This window comes from Mastigoproctus giganteus, chromosome 12 (assembly GCF_048544385.1).
Source record: "Mastigoproctus giganteus isolate SK-2022 chromosome 12, ASM4854438v1, whole genome shotgun sequence".
Classification (NCBI taxonomy): domain Eukaryota; kingdom Metazoa; phylum Arthropoda; class Arachnida; order Uropygi; family Thelyphonidae; genus Mastigoproctus; species Mastigoproctus giganteus.
The window spans coordinates 156,711,563-156,738,186 of NC_143586.1; the positions used below are offsets into that span (position 1 = coordinate 156,711,563).

At 36.8% G+C, this 26,624-nt stretch overlaps 1 protein-coding gene across 1 annotated transcript in view; it reads right to left on the bottom strand.

Moving 5' to 3' along the window:
• The window catches only part of LOC150077534 (low-density lipoprotein receptor-related protein 2-like), a 496,886-nt gene that overhangs the window by 168,076 nt on the left and 302,186 nt on the right, over positions 1-26,624 (bottom strand). The window contains exons 22-23 of the mRNA XM_090385933.1: positions 10,907-11,029; positions 2,502-2,660 (exon numbers count right to left, since the gene is read on the bottom strand). Of these exons, the coding sequence (XP_090242059.1) occupies positions 2,502-2,660; positions 10,907-11,029 (282 nt within the window). The remainder of the gene's footprint in view (positions 1-2,501; positions 2,661-10,906; positions 11,030-26,624) is intronic.

The following is a 26,624-nucleotide window of genomic DNA, read 5'->3' on the forward strand; positions in this document are numbered from 1 at the left end:
TTTCCCACAATCCAGACATGTAATGTGATATGCAGAAGCACTTTGCAAGAGAGAAGGGATAGATGTTTTCACCTTAGAAATAATGGAATGTAATTTCCTACCAGGAAGATGCACACACCATATATGATAAGAATGCAGGATCCTCTTAAGATGTTCCAACATGGCCAGATAGTAGGGGGTGTAGGCAGTTGAGGTAAACCGATTATCATGTGAGCTTGTAGTTCACATCTATTTAGAACATGAGGTGAATAATTGCAGTTGGAAAGCTCCAACTGCCTGTCACCTATGGAACAGGAACACATCCAAGTGCAGGTAAATAATGTACATGTTGTGCTGTTTAAATTACCAGGAGTGTATGCAGACCCACAGTTATTAAATTAGTATGCACACATGGGTTTCCTAAAAACAGAAGTTGCAAAACATGAACTCACGTCTTCGACCAAAACATCCAAAAAAAAGGGAGGGTAGCCTTTGTTTCTAGTTGGACTGTAAACTGGATAAAAGGTGACAGGGAATTAAGATATTGAATTAAACTAATTTCTGATCCTGGGGGACAACAGCAAAGATTTTATCACCATTCTGACACCAGAGTGATGGGAATAGGTAAATTCAACTAGTTTCTCCATGGCAATATTGGCTACAATAAAACTGACAGGAGCACCTACAGCTGTGCCTTGAATTTGGCAGCACAGAGTTGTTAAACATGATCATGCTGCCAGTCAAACAGATTGAAGGCTGTATAAATATCATCAATAGAGTGAGGTCCTGTCCCTCAAGGTGGTATCCCCATCCAAAAGCTGTCTTGCATAGGCAATAGCCTATGGCACCGGAACAGAAGTGAATAGGGACACCACATTGAAGGAAATCATGACCTCAGCTTCTGATATAGTAAAATCTTTAATATGTAAAAACTGTACACTGCCAGACATGGTATAATTAGTTCCCCCACAAGGGGTGCTAATAATTTAGCAATGTATCTAGAGAGTTTATACATGGGTGTATTACAGCAGGAAACAATAGGTCGTTAAGGAATGCTGGGCTTGTGGATCTTTGGAAGTCCATAAAATTGTGGAAGTTGACAACCTGTTGCACAAAGTCTCCAAATCACACTTTTTGAAATCTTATTGGATACAAATCAACCAGGCATGTACTAACTTCTTCAATACTTTGAAAGAGGAGTCTTGCTCAGATTCATACACCTCTCGATCCTGTAAAAGAGAGGGCCTTGCATAAATATTCTGATTTGTCTGGATTTATCCATGACAATGGTGCATTGCCATTGGCCCTTAACGGCAAGTAAGACTACAATAGTTTCATCTTCATATAACAATCTAAGGGCTTCCTGTTGGTAACACCTAAGGTTAATGGTGGCGAGTCGGACATGCTGTAAAACAGAGGTGGTTTTAAAACAAATTTCATTTGCAGCTTTCTCAGGTAGTCAATTGAGCGATTCTTCCACTCCCACAGCTAACTGCATAATGGGAGGCTTCCGCTGAAAGACAGCAAACTTCATGCCAAAACAAAGGTCGGTTTGTTCTCTAAACAGCTGTTTACTACTTAAGTTCAAAATAAAAATTGAGCAATTTCATTTGCAATTTGTGTATTCTTGATGGTATATGCTTCACGTAGTAAGCTATTAAGTTTACACTTCTGACATAAACAGTACACTTCTGTCTCACATATAGCTTGTGAACATGAAACCTGAATAATGGTAGAAAAAGTTGAAGAAACCAAACTTTTTAATTCCTGCATGTACCCGGCTTCAATTCTTGATGCACACTGCCAATTGCAAATTTACCTGTTGTCTAGAGAACATTTGGCATGAAGTTTGGTGTTCTTCTGCAGAAGCCTCCCATTATGCAGTTAGCTATGGGAGTGGAAGCATCGCTTGATCGACTACCTGAGGAAGCTTGTGAAGACTTGTGAAAAATGACTTGCAGGTACAGAGCTGAAATTTAGACTGGACAGTATCAAACTTTACTAGAAGGAAGGGTGTGCAAAAGAAAAGGAAAAAAAGTGCAAAATGGCAAGTTATACTTTGATGACATACAGTAGATGAGTTATATTGGATAGAAGCTCATTTTGAAACCATCACAACTATCACAAGCATTCATGATTATGTTACTTCATATGTTGTCTAAGTGCAATTTAATTATCTTTTGGATCCGTGCTTTTTCTGATAGTACTCCCCCATATGTTAAGTGCATTTCTAGGGTATAACAGCTCATTAGGAGTTTTCTTCAAGTAGTGTTGTGTTACTTATCCATTAATTTCATTCTCAGTGAATAACGACGTAATGTCCTTCTTTCAATGTATTAATATTTAATTATTTTTACAACTCAGTATTTTTAAACAAATTCTAGTAATTTTTAAAAAGGAAAAATTATGAATTACTGTTTTATTTTTTATTCCTTTTAAACTGTTAATTATGCAAGCCTATGCACAGTTAGCAGTCACCAAAAAAACTTCATATAGTTATAAAAGAATTTGAGTTCACTTACTTGTACTGGTGGCAACAGTAGTTAGTGAAAAGTTACACTGTGGTAGTGTTTCATCTGCATAGTCACCACAGTCATTTTCTCCATCACATAACCAATTCTGAGGAATACAGCGAGGATTACCAACACAGTAGAATTCTGTCCATTTACATTCATTATTTGCTGTCGTAAAAAATTAAGTTTTTAACTTTATAGATTAAAGGTTGTAACTGAATACAATATAAAATACTAAAAGTATTCAAATACTGATAAACCTTAATTTCATGGATTAATTAACAGAGATGTTGGATTTTAACCTTAATTAACAGAGATGTTGGATTTTCTAAGAAGCATCCTTTGAACTGGGGAGGGAAGTAGTTATTCAGACTAATAAGCATTTACCATATGTTGCAAGGAAGACAGACTAGCTATACCAACAACAATAACCTTAACAATAACCTTGTTATTAATTCCATTCCTCGCACAGGTTCTCATCCAGCTGAACTTTGAATTTTCTCAAGCTATCATCCTCAATGTAAGTTTACCGATGGAAACAGCTTATTCCAATGATTTACAACTTACTGGCTGAAATAAAACTATAATCTAGTCTATACCTCTATCTGTAATTTGAATTTGTGTCCCCTAGTTTTCTAGCAGTGTTTAGATGTTGTTATTTTGTTTTTACGAGCATTAGCAACTAAGGCCATATTGCTCCGGTGATATGCAGTGGTCATTTCCCTAACCTTTCCACATCCTCCGTATTTGGTGGTCACGGGCTCTAACCCCGGTCTAATCAAGAAGCATGTGCTACGCACTGCTGCTCCTGCTCGCCTGGCTACGGAGGCACCTTGCAGTGTTTAGAACCATGAAAATTTTACCCTCATTCAAGATCCCCTTCTGAGCCATAGAGACCTCGTTTAGGGTCCCCTCTAAGGGCTAGTTGCAAAGCAGCTCTATAGGTAATATCATTAAAGCATATGCACTCCCAGCAAAAAAATAAACTGTCCACAATTTTAAGAAGTTTTTGAGGTAAACACTCTGGTAATTTCACCTCTGATATGTATTATACAATGACTGAGCCAGAAAAAAAATGACAGGAGGCTTTGGCTCAATTAATTTAAGTGATTACTGCAGGTAACAATTTTGAAATTATATATCTATAAATACAGAGGGTTGTCACAAATGGTCAGTCTTCAGGATAGATCACCCTAATAAGCTGGATCTCTTAGGACCAGTGTCAGATTCTTCCTTTTCCTGATTTTCATATATGATATTGATTTAACCCCAGGGGCTCACATCTGGTGAGTATGGGCTTGGTACACCCAGGGTCCTGAGCTGGATATCATCATTCTTCTCTTCTTGGTGATTCCCTTTTACTTTTGACACACTGAACGGTAACTTTTTTTTTTTTTTTTTTTTTTTTTTGGCTGGTGCAGCATAAGCCTCAGGTTTCCTTGCACCATATAGCTAATAATAATAATAAGGTCATCCAAAGAAAGTTGTCAAAGTTTTCTGTGATTTGAAGGGATGGTTAACAAACTGAGTTAGCTCATGTTCCTTAAAAAAAAAAAAAAAAAACCTTGATTGATTGCATATATGGTCTGAAAAATAGCAACTAAAGTTAAATGCTTCTAAATATAAAGTTATTCATCTGGGGAACAGAAATTGTAGAGTTATAAGCTAGAGGGAGATGAGCAAAGAGTGTTTCCCGTCTATGATTTATATGGTCTTTGCTAATAAGGAGAAAGACATCATTATTCCTCTTTAAAAGGTAATGGTTAGACCACATTTGGAATTTTGTATTCGGCCCTGGAGACTGCACCTAAAAGAAAGACTGCTTCTAGAGAGGGTCCACAAAGAATGACAAATAGATTGGTGACAAGTACAAAGTGAAACACGTGAGGAACAATTCAGGTGTGAACTGCAACTAGACATTTGAGGAATCTGATTGATGTGTATAAGGCATTGAAGAGAAAGAGCAAAATGAACGAGAAAGGTTTGTTCTCCCTCATGGAAGAGAGATGAGCCATGGAACACAAATATAAAATATCAGAGAATAACAGAAGAATGAATCTCATGAATTTCACTTGTGGGCAGCAGGTTGTCAAGCACTGGAATAAGTTGTCTCCCAACATAATGGAGGCACCAGTTTTGACTAAGTTGAAAGCAGAATTGGATGATTGCCTTATAGGAATGGGAATAGCATGAATATTCTGTTTCATTTGAAATTTTATTATTTTATTTCTTTTTGGCTGATATAGAAAAGTTCACTTCCTGTTATCATTTGTCTTTATTAATAATAGTATTAATAGTGGCAATTGAAGCAAGGAATCAAGCTTATGTAGCATCACCCAAAAATTATCCACCTTATTTATCTAGTACTTCTAATAATTAGTCTAATTCTTTCTTAAATTTAAACTACACACTTGCAACACCAAAACATGCTTCTTTCAACAATCAATCACTCCCTGGATGAAAGCAAGTTGTTGCACATCTGTCGTGCATCCATCCTTTTCAGTTTATGCCTCATGTGTATTGTCTGAAAGGGTAATGATAAATCCTGTAAAGTCTTAAACACTACTTCAAACAGGTCTCCTTGCAGGTGTCTAGTTTCCGAGTGCAGTAATTTGGAGAACTGTCACCTTTCATGATAAGAATACCATTTTGTGTCTTTGACTAATCTTCTACTCTTCTCTGAAGGATGCAGATCCTTCCACAAATGAGGCTTCCAGATGCTGTAATAGTATGCAGTACTCAAGTTGCAGTTTAACAACTGCTATTCATAATGGGATAATAATCCCCTTGTTGCTGACAAAATTCCTGTATATCATTAACAGAACCCCATGAACTGTCCTGGCAGCCTGTCTGCAGTGCTAGACCTACTAGATTAGAGAGGGAGACAAAAAATTGATGTCTTATGTGCCTTGTGGATGTAGAAGGTCAGCACACAGTGTAGGAGAGTGTGAGGAAGAGACACCAAGATGCACATAGATGGTTGCACAACATACAATGTGGGCACAAGAGGAAGGCAGCCAGATAGACAGTCTCAATCCAAGTTTTGTCCAAGATCATCTTATTGACTTTCTTATTGTACCAGAATCAGTTAATTAGTATTGGTAGCAGAAGATGACACAGTAAAGCAAGCTTATAAAGTTCTTCATATAAAGTTATATAGTTCTTCATTGAATTTATTTATTCAAACTACCCACTTCCACAACAACAGATGGAAGTTTGTTCTAACAATCAACCACTTGCTGGCTGAGATAAATTTCTACACTTCTATCATGCAACCACCCTTCCTCAATTTGAATTTATGTCCCTTCATATGTGTAGTCTCAGCAAGAGAAAGAATGCCATTAACACTGAGCTTACTCAATCCATTCAAGGCCTTAAACTCTTGTATTAATGATCTTGGTAAACCACCTCCCACCATTCCCAAGTATGCTCTAATCAATGCCTCTTGTGATCTTCCATGGTCTTCTTAGCATCATGATTCTGATGAATCTTGATGCTTGGATATACTATCCAGGTCATGACAGTATATGTAAACTTATTCTCAAAACCTGTGCTCCTGAACTTACTCCTGTTCTGTGTCGCCTTTTCTCACTTTTTATTCCAAAAGTGTTTTTTTCCTTCTGCTTGGAAATTTGCTCATATCCAGTCAGTTCCTAAAAAGGGTGACAAATCTCTCCTATCCAGTTATTGTCCTATTGCAATTACTTCTACTCTTTCTAAAGTAATGGAGAAATCAATTAACAGACAACTCTTAAACTATCTAGAAACCTTCCATCTAATCAGCAATTGCTAGTATGGATTCTGTCAATGTTGATCCACTGGTGATATTCTGGCTTATGTTACCCATCCATGGACAAATTCAATGGAAAAGTTTGGTGAAGCTCAAGCATTTCAAATGCTTTTGATAATTTTTTGCATAAAGGTCTTCTAAATAAGCTTTCATCTTATGGCTTGAAACTGTTTTTTGTAATTGAGTATAGAGTTTTCTCTCTGACCACTCACTGCATGGTAATAGTAGATGGCTGTGTCTTTTAACTTCTCCACTAATTCTCCAAAGTTCAGTTCTTTCTCCCACTCTTTTTCTCTTATATACAGTCTGTCCTCGTATAGCACAATAGTTGTGTTCCTAGAAACCCTCGTGCAATGCAAAATCGTGCAATATAAACAACAGGCCCTATGGGAAAAGTGGAGTTAGGTGCCAACCACCCAAGATTAAACACACATTTAGAACCAAAACATTACCAAACACAATAAATAATCGGGTAATTTTAATCGTTATAAAATACTTACGTATTTTACAACGATTAAAATACGTAATAAAAAATAATATTATAATATATATTTTTTTATTATAATATAATAAATAATAAAAAATATTTATTTTTTATTATATTATAATAAAGTATTTTTAGTATTTTTTAATACTAAAAAAGTATTTTTTACGAATAAAATACGTATTTTATTTCATAGCAGGAGTTGTTCCTGCTATGAAAGTTGTTTTTATTTTCTCCGCATTCTTTGTAATTCTCGGCGTTGCCTCATTTAGGTCTGTAGCATGTGCAATATCACATGGTCTTTCATTTCACTCAAAGCAAACTTTCACAATTTCATATTTTTTCTCTATCGACAGAGGCGGACTGGCCATAACCCTTACCCGTTTCTGAATCTCTGCCGAATTTTTGACCCAGTCCGCCTCTGTTTATCGATATTGCTTCTTTTTTTTCTCTCTGAATCTGCAGTGTCTTCGCCAGGACGCTTCCTTTTCACACCTTTTTTACTAATTTTTAGGGAATAAAGCACAATTACAAAACTAGGAGGCACGCTTAATACGCATAAACAAAGCTGCGAACGTGTAGCAACTGAATAAACAACACCGTAAAGGCAGAGATTAACACCTCACATTTTACTAAAGCACATTTCTGGGGGTTACTACCATAAAGCAATAAAAACAATTTCCAGTTGCGTTTCTGCTAGTGGAATCTGTTATAAACTGGTAGTAAACTCCATCTAATTGCATTTGCGATTATATCGATAGCTGGAATTGTGTTGGTTTTTACGTTATTATGGTGAAATGTGTTTCCCCTTCACTGATATAAAACACAAATACATTTTCAGAATCTTCTTTTCATTCCTATCGTGTTGCGTTCAGTTGGGGTGATTCCGCGTTCGACTGCCATTTCTTGTAAACACAAAGGCGAATCGTGCATAAGCGAATTCGGTTCGTGTTATATAAGATAATGTTCCCCTATTTATAAATCGTGTATGATCGAATCTGTGTAATGTAAACGTGTTATACGAGGACCGACTGTATTAATGACCTTCCATTGACAAGAAATCCTATCCATAGTTTTGCTGATGCTAGCACATTGCATTCCACCTTCCAGTTTGAGAAAACTTGCCCTACACAAACAGCTTCAACTTCTCAGACATCCATTACCAATTCCTTAAATGCTGATCTCAAGGTAATTCTCCAGTGGGGCAAAGATAACTTAGTTGATTTCAATCCCTCTGAAACTCAGTTCAGTCTTATATCTTGCAAAAAGAATTCATCTCCTTCTCCTATGCTTATTTTTGATGACACTGATTTCTCTCTATTGGGGATTACCCTGACTTCTAATCTCTCTTGTGCTAAGCACATTACAAATATTGCTACCTCTGCATCACCAAATACAGAGGATACGGAAAGGTTAGGGAATGACCACTGCATATTCCCGGAGAAATATGGCCTTAGTTGCTAATGCTCCTAAAAACCAAAAAACAAACAACTTCTGCATCTTAAAAACTGGGTTCTCTTTTGCTATTGGCATTGCTTTTTTCCAAACAGCTGTTCACTCCATACAAATTGCAATTCTGTCCTGTCATGGAATATTCCTACATGGTGGGAACCTATCTCAGGCTTCTAGATTCCATTCAAAAGAGGGCATTTAGGTTAATTAATGATTCATCTCTAACAGTCTCACCACTCTGTCTCATAGACATTGTTTTCTTCTGCATGCCTTTTCTGTAGATACATCCATGGACACTATTCTTCTGAATTGGCTTCTACAATTATTGTTCTTTTCCAAAGCAGTCTGAATGCCTGCCACAACCAGTCTGTCCAACTTAAAGTTCACAGAATCAGCTTTTCTTCCTCATTTATTCATTCAACTTATATTTTCTTGAATAACCTTCCTTCATATGTATTTCCTGAAAATTACAATTTACAGAAGTTCAAGTCCAATATTAACAAATATCTTCTTTCAATCTTATAAACCTCCAACCCAGGCACGGTACTAAGTACTAAAGGTTCTAATACCTCTCATCTTTAGGGTTTCTGTAAAAAAAAACCCATCTCAATCAGATCTCCTCACAGGTGCCTAGTTTCCAGACGATGCAATTTGCAGAATGGATGCCTTTCTTGGTAATGGCACCCTTTTGTTCCCTTCACCAATCTCATTGCCCTTCTCTGCATGCATTCCAGCAGATCTACATCCCTTCAGATAGTACTCAACATGTGGCTTAACCATGGCCTTGTACAAAGGGATAATCACTTCCTTATACCTGCTAGCAAAGTTTATGTATATCAAAAAACCCAATGAGCTGTTTTGATAGTTTGTCTGCAATGCTCAGAGAACTTCATATATCACTGCACAATTAACTCCTAGTCTTTTTCATTTCCCAAAATGCTGAGCATAATACCACAAAGTTGGTATGTTAATCGGAGATTACTACTACCCATATGCAGTACCTTGCATTTGTTAATATTAAACTTTAGCTTCCATTTCTCAGCCCAATGGCCAATTATTCTAGATTTTGTTACAGTAGCTTACCTTAATTATTATCATTAACTACCCTGCTAACCTTTGTGTCATCTGCAAACTTAGACATTACCCTGATGTAGTATCATCAATGTCATTATTAAATACTGAAAGCAACAATCGGCCCAACTGTGAACCATGAGCCAATCCACTAACGACATTAGTTCACGAAGATAGTGCCCATTGAGCAGTGCCCACTCATCTATTCCTTTATCCAAAACAGCAACTTGTCCTTAATGTTTTACTGCTCCAATTTGTACAGCACATCTTATTTTGTGCAACAGTGTCAAAAGCTTTCTAGAAATCCAAGTATACGATAACAAAATAAAATGATTTTTTGCATCCAGTTCCTTTGTAACCATATTGTAGTATCAAATCAAATTGGTCAGACAAGGTTTTCCCCTTAACAAACCAATGCTGTGACTGAAGTATAACTGCAGCCTTGTCTGGATGATTCTGCAATACTTTAACCAGTGACTCCATTATTTTCCCTGGAATATAAGTTAAACTAATAGGTCTGTAAGTACTTGCATCACCCTATGGTCAATTTGTAAATCGCAGATATATTCGCACATCTCCAGTCCACAGAGACCTCCCCAAATCCAGGGTGCTTTCATAATTATGACTAAAGGTTTGCTTATTTCCTTCACTGCCTCCCTTAATATAATTGGATAGATCCTATCCACCCCAGATGCCTTTCTCAGGTTTAACTTCAACAATTTCTCTTCCACATAACTCTCAGTAATTACAAAAACATTTGGCTCTCTAATAGAGTTTGACAAACCTCTGGCATCCCCTTCCCTAAAGAATTCCTCATCACCTTTTGATCTCCCTTTGTAAATTGGGGACACATTCCCATATCTCCCTTGAATCCAAGGATGCTCTTGAAATTATGGCTAAGGGTTTTCTTAGCTCCTTTGCTGCCTCCTTTAATATAATTTTAAAAATCCCATCAATCCTGGGCACCTTTTTTTTATGTTTAGCTTCAACAATTTCTCTTCCCCTTTCCTTTCAGTTATCACAAAGTCATTTAGCTCTCTGACAGAGTTTGACAAATCTCTGGCATCCCCCTTCCCTAAAGAATTCCTCATGTGTGAATGTAGATGCATAAGGAATTCTTTTTCTCATTCATCCTGAGCAGGATCAACAATTAAATTACTGATGTCAAGTGGTGCAATATGATTCAACTGTTAATATAAGCAGAATTCAAAGAACAGCAGTCTTTGCTGCTGCTGTTCTTTGATACACTTGCATTCTTTTCTAGACTTATAATCTGCTTTAGCTTGCCTAAACTCCATTAAGACTTTATTACAGACTGACTTATATCTACCAAATGGCTTCTATATCACCTGATAATTTATATGCAGCCCACACATTTTTATTCTCTGCCACAAGTCCCATCAGTTTATCTGACATCCATTTAGGTCTAAGTGTTGAACAGTAAAAATAAATTATACCTTTTTCTCAGGCATTATGAACTTTATTTGATAATTCACAAACTGGCAACCTCTTGGTTTCAAGAGTCAGTTTGACTAATGCCAGTAATAATTTTTCATCCATTGCAGTTTAAAATCACTTAGAGATTAAAAAAGGATAAAAACTTAAAATTATACTTACTGCAATTTATCTCATCTTCTCCACCATGACAATCTTCAAATCCATCACAAATGTCATTTTCATATATGCATAAGCCCTCTTCACACTGGAAGAGGCCAGGAATACATGTGCTTTCATCATATTCTAAAGTATAAAACTGTATTTAGTTTGCTAATAAAATAGCAACAAGAATGCAAAACTTTGTTTATAGTTCGGTTATGAAAATGTTAAAATAATTACTTTACTTCTCACTAGAAAAATTAGACTTAAATTTCTATTTTTTCAGTGGATATAGAAGTTGCATGAGCAGGTTCAAACTGAAAAAATCTTAAAATTTAAAGTTTCTGTTCTTACTCTGGTATAGAGGAGCATACATACAGGGTCAGAGGAGCATACACCTGCAGCAATTTACAGGGACATGACAGTATTCCAGGCATAATGTGAATATGAACTCTGTACTTTTAATCAATTAGTCATTGTCATTCTTAGTTATTTTCTTTTAAAATTATCCCATGATATGATACCCTGCATAACAACATGCTTCAAACATCTATATCAAAAGTTATTATGGGCACAACACAGTCCAAAATCTGAAGACTGTGTTGTGCCCATAATAATACTGTGATCACTGCCACCTAGTGGTTCATTTATCTGCAGATTCTTAATGCATGAAGAATCACTGCTGATAATCAAATCAAGAGTATTACTCCCTCTAGTTGCCTCCCGAACATGCTGATGTAGAAAACAATCATCCAATAAATCCACAAAAGCCCTGCTAGTGTGTGAGTAACCAGCCCCCAAATTCCAGTCAATATCTGGGAAATTAAAATCTCCCATTATAAGACACTCTGATTTACTGGCCCACTCTATTTCCCTGTACAGTTCCTTATTATACTCATCAGAGTCATTAGGCCTATAGCACACTCCTACTCTCAATTTTGATCTCCCAATGTTTATGTCACATATATAGGGATGCCATGCAGTAACACGGAAATTGGCAATGCACATCCCCCAGTGTTGCTCAAAAATCCAAGTACTATAAATGGGACTTCCATGCAGGCCCATATTTCTGTGTACTTAAAGATAACCACTGAGGTGATTTAGTAATTTAGTTTTAACACATAAAAGTTAAATTGCATATGCATAATTACATTCTTGTGATTACTTTTATCCCATCTCCACATGTTGAATGTATATTAGTTATATCTATATACACTTACTTATAAATTGAATGTAATTATGCATATACAATTTAACTTATGTATAAACAACTTAACCATAAAAAGTTAATTACATTATAGACATCCTTTATGCAACTGTGGCTTGTTAAAAAAAATTAAACATTAAATTTTATCACAAATTATATGTAAGCTTTAATTAATAATTTAAAGAAATTTATTAATATATTTTACACATGGTACATAGCACTGGGTTCACCATCTTTGATGATGCCTTTCTAAATTCCACATTTTAATTGATTTCTATTGTTATTGCCCACTTTCCCTTTCTGGTTTTATTGGTATTGTCTGACATGTATAAAACACTAATAGCCTAACTGGTTCCCTTGACAAAGTTTACTTTGATATGCCATCTTCCTGTTCTTTCAGTACTGATGTTTTGAACACATTTTATAATTTATGGCCTTCTTTCATAATAGTTATTTCATTTAGATTTAAGTTTAAACCTTAATGAAATAACAGGGAAGGGTTTAAAAGCAGAAAGGAGGTGAAAAAAAAAAAATGCTACTAAGTTATAATTAATATGAAAGAAATATCTACAAAGTAACCTAATGACAATATTGAAGTTTAAGATTTTTTTTTTTTTAGTAAAAAAGATGCTTAGTTAGCATTGGTAAGGCATATGATGCTATATTATGCAAGAAAGGAAGCTTATATAGCATCAGTCAAAAAAAAAAATCCTTTCCCATTTCACCCATCCATTCACTCCAAATGTTTGAGGTCAGCCTGAAATTTATCTAAGCTATCAACTTCCCTTCCACAATAACAGATGAAAGATCTGCCTTGAACTTAAATTGCTGACATCCACTACAAACTTCCATCTGTTGTAGTGGAGGTCAGCAACTTAAATAAGTTCAAAGCAGAACTAGACAAACATTTGGAGTGAATGGATAGGTGAAATGGGAAAGGGCTTTTTTTTATTTTTTTTGGCTGATGCTATATAAGCTTACTTTCTTGCATCATATGCCTCTACTAATGCTAATGCAGAATTTTATTTACAAAAAAAAAAATCTTAAACATCAATACTCCCATTAGATTATTTTGTAGATATTTATTTCATATTAATTATAACTTAGTTAGTAGTATTTTTTCACCTCCTTTCTGCTTTTAAACCTCTTCTCTTATTTTTATACTTTTCTTTCTTCATTACTTAATACTCAACTTCATTACTTATACTTCATACCAACTTGCTTATACTTTAGTCTCAATGTATTTTTATTCACTCTTGTTATGGCAGCATAGCACATTGAAAGTTTATGTTCATATTGGCATATAATGCAAGAAAGCAAGCTTTGCACCTCTCATTTCACCTGTTCATTCCCCCAATAGTTTGTCTACTTCTTCCTTGAATTTAAATTATCAACTTCCAAAACAACAGATGAAAGTAGTAGAAGCTGTTTTGTTTGTTTGGTTTTTAGGAGCATTAGCAACTAAGGCCATATTGCTCCAGAATATGCGGTGGTCATTCCCTGACCTTTCTGCATCCTCCGTATTTGGTGGTGATGGGCTCGAACCCCGGTCTAATCAAGAAGCGTGTGCTACGCACTTCTGCTCCTTCCCACCTGGATACGGAGGCGCCGTAGTAATAGTAGCAAATGATGCAAAAAAGCAAGCTTATATAGCACAGCTAAAGGGACATGCATACACACATGCATGGTCTAGTTCTTCCTTGAATTTATTTGAACTATCCACTTCCACAACAATTGATGGAAGTCTATTCCAGCAACCAAACACCTGAAGACAAAATTCCACACAACTATCCTTAAATTTACACCCTCTCATGTGTGGTAGTCTCAGCAAGCGTAAGAATGCCCTTCACATTCAGCTTACTCAATCCACTGTAGGCCTTAACACCTCAATCATAACCCCTAGGTGCTTAGCCTACAGATACTGCAATTTTCAGAACTGAAGCTTTTCTGGGTAGAAGTACCATTTTTTTCCCCTTCACCAATCTGGTTGCCCTTCTCTGCATCCATTCCAGCAGATCTACATCCTTCCTAAAGTGAGGCCTCCAGACCTGTATACAATACCCTACATGCAGCTAAACCATTACCTTGTACAAGGGGAAAAATCACCTCCTTATCCCTAAAGTAAAGTTTTTGTATATCACTGAAAAACTCCCATGAGCTATCCTGGCAGCATGTCACAGGTCTTTCATTTTCTACTAGCCTGAGTGTAGTTCCACACAGTTAAGTTACACTGAGATTAAATGATACCCATATGCAGTACCTTGCATTTGTCAAAGAAACTTCAACTCTCATATCTCAAGCCCATCAATCTAATTTTTTGAAATCTTGTTGCAGTAGCATACTGTCATTGGTAACTGTGCCGACCTTTATATAGTCTGCAAACTTTGACATTAAGGCTGATATACCTACATCAATATCATTAATAAATACTGAAAACAGCAATGGGCCTAGCAATGAACCCTGGGAAACTCCACTGATAATATTAGCCCACAAAGAGCAGTGCCCATCGATAACCACTGTCTTCTTCCACTTGACCATACCTTTATCCTTGTAGTAACTTGCCCTTAATGCCCTAATGATAGTATGCTACTGCATACTATCATTAGTAAATGATAGTATGCTACTGCATACTATCATTAGTAACTGAGCCAACCTTTATATAGTCTGCAAACTTTGACATTAAGGCTGATATACCTACATCAACTAATGCTTAACGATTCGAGCCAGGCCATGATCCTTCCAAAAGATTTAGATTGGTTACATCAAAGTGTGGTTTGCAAAATGGTAAGTAGTTTAATGATTCCAAGTGTAAGGTTATGCATTTGGCAAACAGAAATTCTGAAATCATGTCTAGGCCTCCATAGCCGAGTGGGCAGGAGCGGGAGTGCAGTAGCACACGCTCTTTGAGTAGACCAGGGTTCACGCCCCTGACTGCTGAATACGGTCGATCTGCCAACCCGCACTGGACCAGCGTGGCAGATTATGGTCCATTCCCCTCAACATGAATTGTTGAGGAGGCTTCCATCCTGCAGTGGGTTGATAATGGCTGCACTTTACTTTTTTTTTTACCTACATCAATATCATTAATAAATACTGAAAACAGCAATGGGCCCAGCAATGAACCATGGGAAACTCCACTGATAACATTAGCCTATAAAGAGCAGTGCCCACTGATAACCACTGTCTTTTTCCACTTGACCATACCCTTATCCTTGTAGTAACTTGCCCTTAATGCCACATTGCTCCAGTTTATACAGCATTCTTTTATGTACAATAGCATCAAAAGCCTTCCTGAAATCCAAGTGTATGATTTCAAATTTTTTTTTCATCCGGTTCCTTAGTCACTACTTCATAGTAACCTCACATTAGTTAAACAAGACTGCCCCCTTAACATACCCATGTGGGTGGCTGCTGTACAATGGCACTCCTGTCGAGATGGTCCTGCATTACTTTAACCAGTGACTCCATTGTTTTCTATGGAACAGATGTTAAGCTGACAGGTCTGTAATTACTCATGTCATCTTTTGATCCCCTTTATGAGGAATCCCTAAATCAAGTTTATTGCTGCTTCTTGTTGCCTCTCTAACATGCTATAGTTACCCAAGAAATGTACAAAAGTCTTGCTAATCTGAGTGACCAATCCACAAAATCTATAAAACATCTGGAAAGTTAACATCCCCCATTATAAGACATTGATTTACTGGTTTGCTCTATTTCCCTGTAGAGGCTGTTTAGTACTCTCATCACAGTCATTAGGCCTATAACACCCTCCTAGTCTCAATTTTGTTTTCCTAGTGCTTATATCACACCAAACTGATTCAACATTGTACTGGTCACTCAGTTGATTGGTTGCACTGCCTTAGATTTAATATTCTTCTTAACTAACATCATAACTCCTATCCTGTCCTGCCTTCCTGTATACATTATACTCCACATATTCAAATTCACATCACTTATGTTTGAGTGAAACTGTCTCCATTATCCCTACAATGTCTGTATTTGATTACTTAATCAGTACTTCAAATGCATCAAACTTATTTACAATACTCTTAGAATAAGTGTACATGTAAGTGTATATGCACATGTTCTTACTCTTAGTTCCCTGTACACAGCCCATGTATTCACTGGTTCCATGATGACTCACAGCAGGGCTTGAAATCCTCAACACCTTGCTTTCTAGGCTGCTGCATTTTCCAATAGAAAAAATGCAAGAATCACCTTCACCTCTGAATGCAGCTCTATTTAATCTATTAATCTGTATCTCCCCCAACCAGCAGTTTTCCTACCCACCATATCACTGCCTCTATATCATCAGCAAATATTCTTGCACTTCTATTTAAGAGTATCTCATCCCTGTAAAACTAGTCTTCTATTAACAAGCACAGACCACACTGAGAAAAATTCTCACCATGAGCATTACACATTTTTCTAGGGCCAAATTGATTGATATGGCTCTCATCATATACTCTCTCCTCTTGTGTTTGGGCAGAATTGCAGACACTTTGAAATTTAACCCTAACTTGTGACATTTTTTCTCTCTATAATAATCATACTCCACCTACACAGCAATTCTTTTCAAAAAGATGAGCCCTACTCTAATGTATGGTATTATAATACAGGGAAGGGGCAATTTTAAAACCAGTTTTCTGGGAGGATTGCATCACCTGCATATTCTTGTGCACATCATGCCATTTAGTAACCATAGAATGGTGCACAGCCTGCTTTTGCCATTAATGCATGTTACAAAAATGACAGTTGAGGCTACTCAATATTTATTTCACATTCACTTTAATAAATAATAACCATATAAATAACCATAACCTTATGGTAATTTATTTTTAGGTTAAATTTTATATATAATATCGGTGTAGATATACCATAGTTTACCCATAAATTAAACCATGTACCGTATTTCCCCATGTATAAGACGCACCTTTTTTGAAAAATTTGGGGTCTAAAAACTGGGTGCGTCTTATACAGTGGTTGTAGATTTCTTTTACTTGCATTTCCCACTTTTTTGCGCTTGTTGTCTTTGCGCTCATTGTTTTGCACTTGTTACTGGTATATTTGGTTGCGTTTTGCCACATTCTGCCCAGAAATGGCTCAGAAAAGATTTTCGGAGTGCTGAATTCAAGTTAAGTGATCCAGTTTGCAAAAGTGAATGGAAATCATGCTGCTGAACGTAAGTTTGGTCCTCCTCCAACTGAGAAAACAATCCGAGACTGGATAAGGGAAGAAGACACCCTACTGAAAATTCCACGGCAGAAGAAGGTCATTAGAGGCAAGTCAGCAGAATGGCCTGATTTAGAGAGGGAATTGAAGATATGGATTGAGAAGCAAAGAGAAATTGGAATTCCTGTCCACAAAGATGGTTCAGCATGAGGCAAGAAGAATTGCTGATGAAAAAGAAGTTACTGATTTCAAAGGAGGACACAATTGGTGCTTCAGGTTCATGAAACGGAATGGACTAAGCATGCGTGCTTGCACCAGACTTGCCCAAAAGATGCCTGAAAGCTATGAGCAGAAGGTCCTTGAATTTCATCGTTTTGTCATTCCATGTCGGAAGACATCAGTTTGAGCTGGGACAGATTGCAAATATGGACAAAGTCCCCTTCAATTTGGTGTCCCAAGTAACAGAACTGTTGATAAGAAGGGGGTGAAAACTAACTGTGAAGTGGACATGAAAAGAGCCATTATACATTATACAGTTGTTCTAGCTTGTTGTGCCGATGGAACCAAGCTGCCTCCTATGCTGATTTTCAAACACAAAATAATGCCAAAAGAAGACATTCCTCGAGGAGTGATTGTCCATGTTCATGACAAAGGTTGGATGGATCAGGATTGGATGAAAGTGATCCAGTTTGCAAAAGTGAATGGGAATCGTGCTGCTGAACATAAGTTTGGTCCTCCTCCAACTGAGAAAACAATCTGAGACTGGATAAGGGAATCTGGTTTGAGAAAGTTTGGAGCAGGAGACCAGATGGGCTCTTACGCAAACCTGCCCTATTGGTGCTTGATCAGTTCAGGGCACACATAACAAAAAATACAAAGATTGCTGCAGAGCAAAAAACAAAACTTTCCATCATACTTGGAGGCTTGACATCCCAGCTCCAACCACTTGATGTCGGCATTAACAAACCCTTCAAAGCTGCCATGAGAGACGAATGGAACCAATGGATGAAGTCTTCTGGGGACAATTTGACACCAGCAGGAAGAGTGAAGAAACCAACTATAGGAGAAGTTTGTACCTGAGTGAAAAGATCCTGGGATAATATCAAGATTGAGATCGTTGTCAAGTCATTTAAGAAGTGTGGCATTTCAAATGCCATAGATTTGAACTGAGGATGAGGCAATATATGAAGACAGTGATTCGTCATCAGACACAGATGAGGACAAGCTAATGGATGGGAGTTTTGACAGTGATGAGTTGTATGAATTTTATGATGAATAAAACTTTAGTTCAATAACTTTATGTAATACATTTTTTTTCAAATTTCGGGCCCCAAAATTAAGGTGCATCTTATACATGGGGAAATACGGTATGTAGTGTAAATGCATTGTTTTAATTGCATCTCATATTGTGTCTACTTTCACAACAAGAAACCAGGCACTGCACTACTTCGAATAAGTATCCGTAGCCAGGTGGGCAGGAGCAGAAGTGCGTAGCACACGCTTATTGATTAGACCGGAGTTCGAGCCCATGACCACCAAATACTGAGGATGCGGAATGGTCAGGGAATGACCACTGCATATCCCTGGAGCAATATGGCCTTAGTTGCTAATGCTCCTAAAAACCAAATAACAACAACAACAGCTTTTAATAAGTAATGTTTCTCTAGTAGAGAAAACTACTGTTATTTATTCTCAGTGGATACCACCACCCAGATGGCACTGTTTCAAAGCTGTTGGCCTATCATCGGTGGGTGGGCAGGTACTCTGATAATGCAAACATGCCATTGCTAAGTGGTTCCACAGTGACAGATGCCAAATGGTGAACAAATGATAACTTCTTTTAATGATGAAATGCACAGGGCATAATAGCTTATGGGTTTAAATAACTATATAATATCTGTGTAGATACACCATAGTTTACCTATAAATTAAACTATGTATGTAGTGTAAGCATTACTTATTTGAAGTAGTGCAATACCTGGTATCTCGTTGTGAAGGTAGCCACAATATGAGATACAATTAAAAATGACACCTTTACACTGTGCACGTAGTTTAATTTATGGGTAAACTATGGTATCTACACCAATATTATATAGTTATTTACACCCATATGCTATGCCCTGTGCATTTCATCTTTAAAATAAATATAATACAGTATAAAAATAGCCAGTTTTTTTTCTTCCCTTTCTTTTAATGATGAAAAGCCTCTCTGATCAATATCCAGAAATTGTCTGCCAGACTACTGGGTTTTCACTGTCCTTGGTAACATCTCCATGGTAGTAACATCTTGATTAAAAAACTTGCTGTGTCCATCACTAATGAGTTTAATGTTATCTAGGAAAGCGTCTATATGGGAGTAGAGGAAGTGTATTTTTAGAGACATACTGCAATTGAGATTTTGTAGTTGTCTGCTCTGTAGATACACAAAAAATATTCACACACTTCTGTGAAGAATTTCCACTCTTTCAATTACAAAGATTTAACACTCCTTTAAAATGAAATGGCCATTTCTTAATAACTCTGTAATCTGTGAATTGACAAATTTGATTTGACAAATACTCCAATTGCATTCCATGCATGGAATTAAATTAGCAATGCAATTGTTGATAGTTCTGGTCAACCACGTCACATAACTTCATGTGACGTGGTTGACCAGGACCACATAGCTGTTACATATTAATCCCAGATTAATATATAACAGCTATGTGATACCACACTCGGGACAGTGTAGAACAAAAAAGGCCTAGAGCTAATTGTGGAGTCATATGGAGTTCTGAGCAGTGTGGACAGGCTGCCAAACTCATAGGGTTTTGTCAATGATATACAGGAATTTTGCTAGCAATGATAATGGCTTACAGATAATTTCTCTTTTCAGGTAAGATTCAACCAATCAATATGAAACTAAGTTTCAAAATTAATGGATCTGGCTCAATCCCACTTGTCCAGAAAAGCAACAATATATTGGACAGCCAGATTGTAGAGCAAAAAAGAGGATACCAATAACTTAGAACTTTTGCTCTACAGACTGAAGGTATGGAATTAAACTAACCTAAATTATGTACAAGATTGTTCAATTCACTGAGTTAAATGAGAAGGCTGATTTATCAAGAGGAAATTCTAAATGGGAAGCATTTAAGAATGCTATCATAGAATGCTCCAAGGCTTTTTATACAAACTAAGAGATTCAAGACAGGCTTAAATGGCAGCAAAGAAAAATGCATAAGATGCATATAAATTATCAATTGATACAGATGCCTACAGTAGATATAATCTAGCCTGCAATCAAGTCAAAGAGGAGGTTAGGCAAGCTAAAACAGGTTATGAGTAGTCTCCAGAAAATAATACAAATAAAAGAAATGAAGACTTCTTTAATTGTGTAAGCAATAGAAGGAAGGAGTTGAATCACATTAGTCCACTAGATATGAATGAATTGACTGCTGATGATCCTGCCCAAGTTGAAGAAAAACTGAATGGGTAATTTGCATCTTCATTTACATATGAGGAATTTTTTTGTGAATGGGGGGAGATACTAGAATTCAATCAAAGTCCAGCAGGAACTGAATGATTTTTCAATAACTGAAAGAAAAGTAGAGGAGGAATTGAAGCTAAAAGTAAAAAAGCATCTCGGGTGGATGGGATCTATCCTGTTACATTAAAGAAGGCAGCAAAAGAGGTAAGAAAACCTTTAGCTATGATTATGAGAGCATCCCTGGATTCAGGGGTTGGTCCCTATGAACTGGAGATGTGTAAATATATCTGCAATTCACAAAGGGAGATCAGAGGGAGACTTGAGTAATTACAGACCTGTTAGCCTGATTTATGTTCCATGGAAAATAAGTCACTTGTTAAAAAAGTAATGCAGGATAATCTAAACAGTAATGCAGTTATATTTCAGTCACAGCATATACCCAGATTTCACAAAATATTTGTTACTGTTGCACATAAAAGACTGCTATACATGTCGAAGCAGTATGGAATAGGCAGGTTACTACTATGGATAAAAGGATGAGTGGTTTTTTTTTAAAATGAAAATCCAAATGTGAAAAGTATTAGAACCTATAGTACTTAGAACCATTCACAGATTGAATGGTTGAGATGATGAAAAAAGATATTTGACATTAGATTTTAATTTCTGTAGATTAATTTTCAAGAATTCTTTTCTCTTTTTTAGTAATGCTAAAATAAAAGAACAAGCCTGAAGGGAAGTTGTTCCAGAAAATGGAAGTTGAAAGAATAAATGAAGGGGGGGGGGGAGTTGGTTCTGTGAACTTGAAGTTCAACAGTAAAAAGGACATTGACTGTTCGGGGCAAGTGTTCAGACTGATTTGGAAGAGAGGGGAATCATAGAAGCCAATTCAGAACTGTGTTCATGGAAGCATCTATAGAAAAGACATGCAGCAGAAAAAGAATGTCTAAAAAGATAATGGAAAGACTTTGTACAAGAGTGGTTATCAATGAGGCGCTGTGCTTCTTGGATTAATATTATTAGCGGAGTCCCCCAGGGTTCAGTGCTAGTACCATTGTTGTTGCCTATATTTATTAAGATGAAGGTATATCAGGCTTTTAGTCTGAGTCTTTTAAGTCTGCAGATAATACAAAGGTCAGCAGGGTAGTTAATAACAGTAATCAGGATATGCTATTACAACAAGATCTAAAATAAATTAGGCAGATGGGCTGATAAGTGGCAATTGAAGTTTAATACTGACAAATGCAAGGTGCTTCATGTGGGAAGCAGTAATCCCAGATTAATATATAATAGCTATGTGGTACCACACTCGGGACAGTGTAGAACAAAAAAGGCCTAGAGCTAATTGTGGAGTCATATGGAGTTCTGAGCGGTGTGGACAGGCTGCCAAACTCACAGGGTTTTGTCAATGATATACAGGAATTTTGCTAGCAATGATAAGGATGTGTTTATCCCATTTATAAGGCAATGATTAGACCACATCTAGAGTACCGCATACAGGTCTGGAAGCCTCATATTAGGAAGGATGTTGAATCTGGAGATTAGGCACCTGCAAATAAATCTGACTGAGGTGTTTAAGGCCTTGACTGGATTCATTAAGCTCAATGCTAATGGAATCCTTCCTCTCAGTTAGGTTACACATGAGGGAGCACAAGTTCAAATTGAGGAAATGAGAAATTGAGTTTTTCTTCTTGCATCATTTGCCATTGCTACTAATATTAATTTGGGTCTCTGTATTTGCATTCTGATTTAGGGTTCATATGGACTGTTTCCATTGAATAATCTGTGTTTTGCTCTTAACAATCTGGTTTGTTGAAGAATAGGTAGTTCAATGATATGGCAAAATCGTCGAAAATGGTTATAATGATTATAAAAGCAAGAGTTAAAAGTTGAGAAGAAAGACTATAGTTGTCCACACGACCTGAATTTCTATGTATTATAGTTTTTGGAAATACGTGTGCAGTTTGTTCTCGAGAATGGATAAATGAGGAAGATTGAACACTGAATGAATGTTCAGTGCAGTTCCACCACTAAAAAAGTGGAGAAACTGCACATGCCAATTAAGAAGAATAGTACCCAAGGAAATATCAAATATTTATAAGGAAAAGTATGCAGAAACTAAATGTCTGTGAGACAAGAGTACACAGATTTCAAAAGGATGGGTAATTAACTTGGCTGCTTCTCTTGAACAGAAACTAGGAGAAAGATTTTGGAGACCTGTCCCTGATGTAAGAATACTCAATGGAAAGTCGAATCTGAGATTTGCAGAATCAATAGATATTTGACACAGAGTGAAACAAAAACCCAGTTTTTGATGCAGGAAAGCAATATTTGTGATGTGTTCATGCCAAGACAGATTAGAAGTTAGGGTAATCCCAATAGAGATTAGCATTAGTAGAGGCATATGATGCAAGAAAGCAAGCTTATGCAGCTGCAATAATTAAAGACTGTTGAAGAAGGAGACAGCAGTCTCCGAAAGCTTCAGGTTTTATCGCTTTTAATCCAGTTTATTTTAGATAATTTTATTGCCTCGGTATATTTTTAACTATATTTTTAATGTTTTATCATAGTTTATTTTATCATAATATTTTAGTCTTCCGATAGTGTATCACATTATTTTATTATTTTTATAGTAAAAATTTTTTATTCCTTTGCTGGTGTTTGTCTTTAATTATTGCAGTATGGAATTTCCCTGCCCCATAGGTCTGTTTAAAGATAAAGCTTATGCAGCATCAGCAAAAAAAAAAAAAAAACCCCTCCCATTTAACTCCCTCCATTCATTCCAAATATCCAGCTCAGCCTTAAATTTATTTAAGCTATCAACTTCCACAACAAGAGATGGAAGTCTGTTCCACCAAACTACCCACTGGCTAAAGGCAAATTTCCACACATCTATCTTACAACCGTCTTTCCTCAGTTTGAATCTATGCACCCTCAGGTTCTTAATCTGAGCAACAGGAAGAATCCCATCAGCATTCAGCTTGCTCAACCCATTCAATGCCTTATTTACCTCAATCATTTCACCTTGCAGTTGCCTACTCTCCAGGTGCTGCAATTTGCAGAACTTAAGCCTTTCTTGGTAAGAGCACCCCTTGGTTCCCTTCACCAACCTTCTTGCCCTTCTTTATACGTGTTCTAGCAACTGTACATCCTTCCTAAAATGAGGCATCAAGACTTGTACACAGTACTCTAGGTGTGGCCTGACCATTGCCTTATATAATGGGATAATTACCTCCCTACACAGTTGGTACGTTTCTCTTGGGTTATTGCTACCCATATGCAGTACTAAGCATTTGTCAATGTTAAACTTCAGTTGCCACTTCTCAGGCCATTTGCCCAACTTATCTAGATCCAAATGTAGTAAGCATACTGTCTTTACTGTCATTAACAACCCTGCCAACCTTTGTATCATCTGCAAACTTGGAAATTAAGCCTGATATACCTGCATCAATATCACTGATGAATACACAAAACAACAATGGCCCATCACCGAACCCTGGAACTCCACTAATAACATTTGTCCATGAAGAGCAATATCCATTGATTACCACTCTGTCATCTTCCACTCAACCATCCCTTTATCCATTGTAGCAACTTACCCTTAATGCCATACTGCACCAATGTGTACAGCAGTATTCCATGCACAACAGTATCAAAAGCTTTCCTGAAACCAAAGTATATGCCTTTAGCCAGCAGATGGTTGGTTGGTGGAACAGATTTCCATCCTTTGTTGTGGAAGTTGATAGTCTAAATAAATTTAAGGCTGAGCTGGACAGGTACTTGGAATGAACGGAGGGGTGTAATGGGAGAGTTTTTTTTTTTTTTTTTTGCTGATGCTGCATAAGCTTGCTTTCTTGCATCATATGCCTCTACCAATGCTAATAACAAAATTATTTTATGCATCCAGTTCCTTTGTGACCACATCAGTATCCAATCAAATTGGTCAGGCAAGACTTTCCCTTAACAAAACCATGCTGTGTCTGAGCTATAACTGAAGTCTTGTCTAGATGATCCTGCAGTGCTTCAATTAATTTCCCTGGAACAGAAGTTAAACTAACAAGTCTATAATTACTTGTTGCCCTTTGATCCTCCTTTGTGAATTGGGGTCACATTTGCACATCTCCAGTCCATGGGTACCTCCCCTGAGTCCAAAAAAGCTCTCATAATTATGGCTAAGGGTTTGCTTACTTCCTTTGCTGCCTCCTTTAATATAACTGGATAGATCCCATCCATTCCGGGTGCCTTTTTTATGTTTATCTTCAAAACAATTTCTCCTCCACTTTCCTCTCAGTTATTACAAAATCATCTAGTTCACTGTCAGAGTTTAACTCACCTCTAGCATTCCCCTCCCTGAATAACTCCTCATGTGTGAATGTAGATGCAAAATACTCATTTAGTTTGTTAGCCACCTGAGCAGGATCATCAACAGTTGAACCATCAATATCCAGTGGACCAATCTGATTCATCCCTTTCCTTCTAGAGTTTACATAAGTAAAGAATTGTTGTTTTTCTTTGCATCCTTTGCCAAAGATTTCTCATAATCTGCCTTTGCCTGCCTAATCTCCTTTGTGACTTGACTATTTTATGTGTAGATTGATAATTTATATGCATCTAATACATTTTTCTTCTCTGCCATAAGCCTCATTAGTATTAGTAACGGCCGCATTGTGCAAGAAAGCCTATGGCTTATGCTGCACCAGCCAAAAAAAAAAAAAATCAGAACAAAACAATGATAAAAACAAAAAAATAAATAAATAAAGATAAATAAAATAAATAACTAATTAATAATAATCAATAAATAAAAAAATAAAATAAAATAAAAAATAAATAAAAAGGAAATTAAACCTATCATCCTATGTGCTTCCCTTACCCGAAAGTACTATCCAGATGACCTTTGAATTTCCCCAAACTGTCAGCCTCTACCACCCATGAAGGCAACTTATTCCAGTAATTTATAACTCGCTGGCTAAAATAAAACTTCCTGCAGTCCAATCTAAACATTTCCCCCTGTAACTTGAATTTATGTCCCCTAGTTCTAGCATCATTTATAATCTTGAACATTTTGTCCTCATTCATTTTACTGATGCCTCTCAGAGCCTTAAACACCTCAATCAAATCTCCTCTAAGGTATCTAGTTTCCAAACTCTGCAACCCACATATTCGAAGTCTTTCATCATAAGGACGCCCTTTTGCCGATCTCACCAGGCGAGTTACCCTTCTTTGCACCCTTTCAAGAAGCTTGATGTCTTTCTTTAGGTGCGGTCTCCATACTTGAACACAGTATTCCAAGTGTGGTCTAACATAAGCCTTATATAATGGGATTATCACATCCCTATCTCTACTTGCAAAAGTTCGATAGATCATCGATAGGACACCATGGGCCTTCCTTGCAACCTGTTTACAATGATCAGAGAATTTCATGTCTGACCGTATCTTAACACCCAAGTCCCTTTCCTCCAGTACTGGGTTTAGTTGAACTCCACCAAGTGAATACATTATTTTGGGATTACTGTTTCCCAGGTGTAATACCTTACACTTTGTTGGATTAAAATTCATCTGATATCCGTTTAGGCCTAAACCTTGAACAGTATTTATTAGTTGGTATGAAAAGCCTAGTAGCCTCCAAGATTAAGTCCCTGAAGGCTTCCCATTTAGAATTCAACGTTGGTAAGTCTTCAGTTGATCCCACTGTATAGAATTTAGAAACTGTCTGAGACTGTCCTTTGATGGTAGTTACATCTTTAAGTAAATCCCACATCAGTACAATGTGATCACTCTCACCCAGTGGTTCCTTTATCTACAAATTCTTAATGCATGAATAATCACTGCTGATTATCAGATCAAGAGTATACTCCCTCTGGTTGCCTCTCAAACATGTTGCTATAGAAAACAGT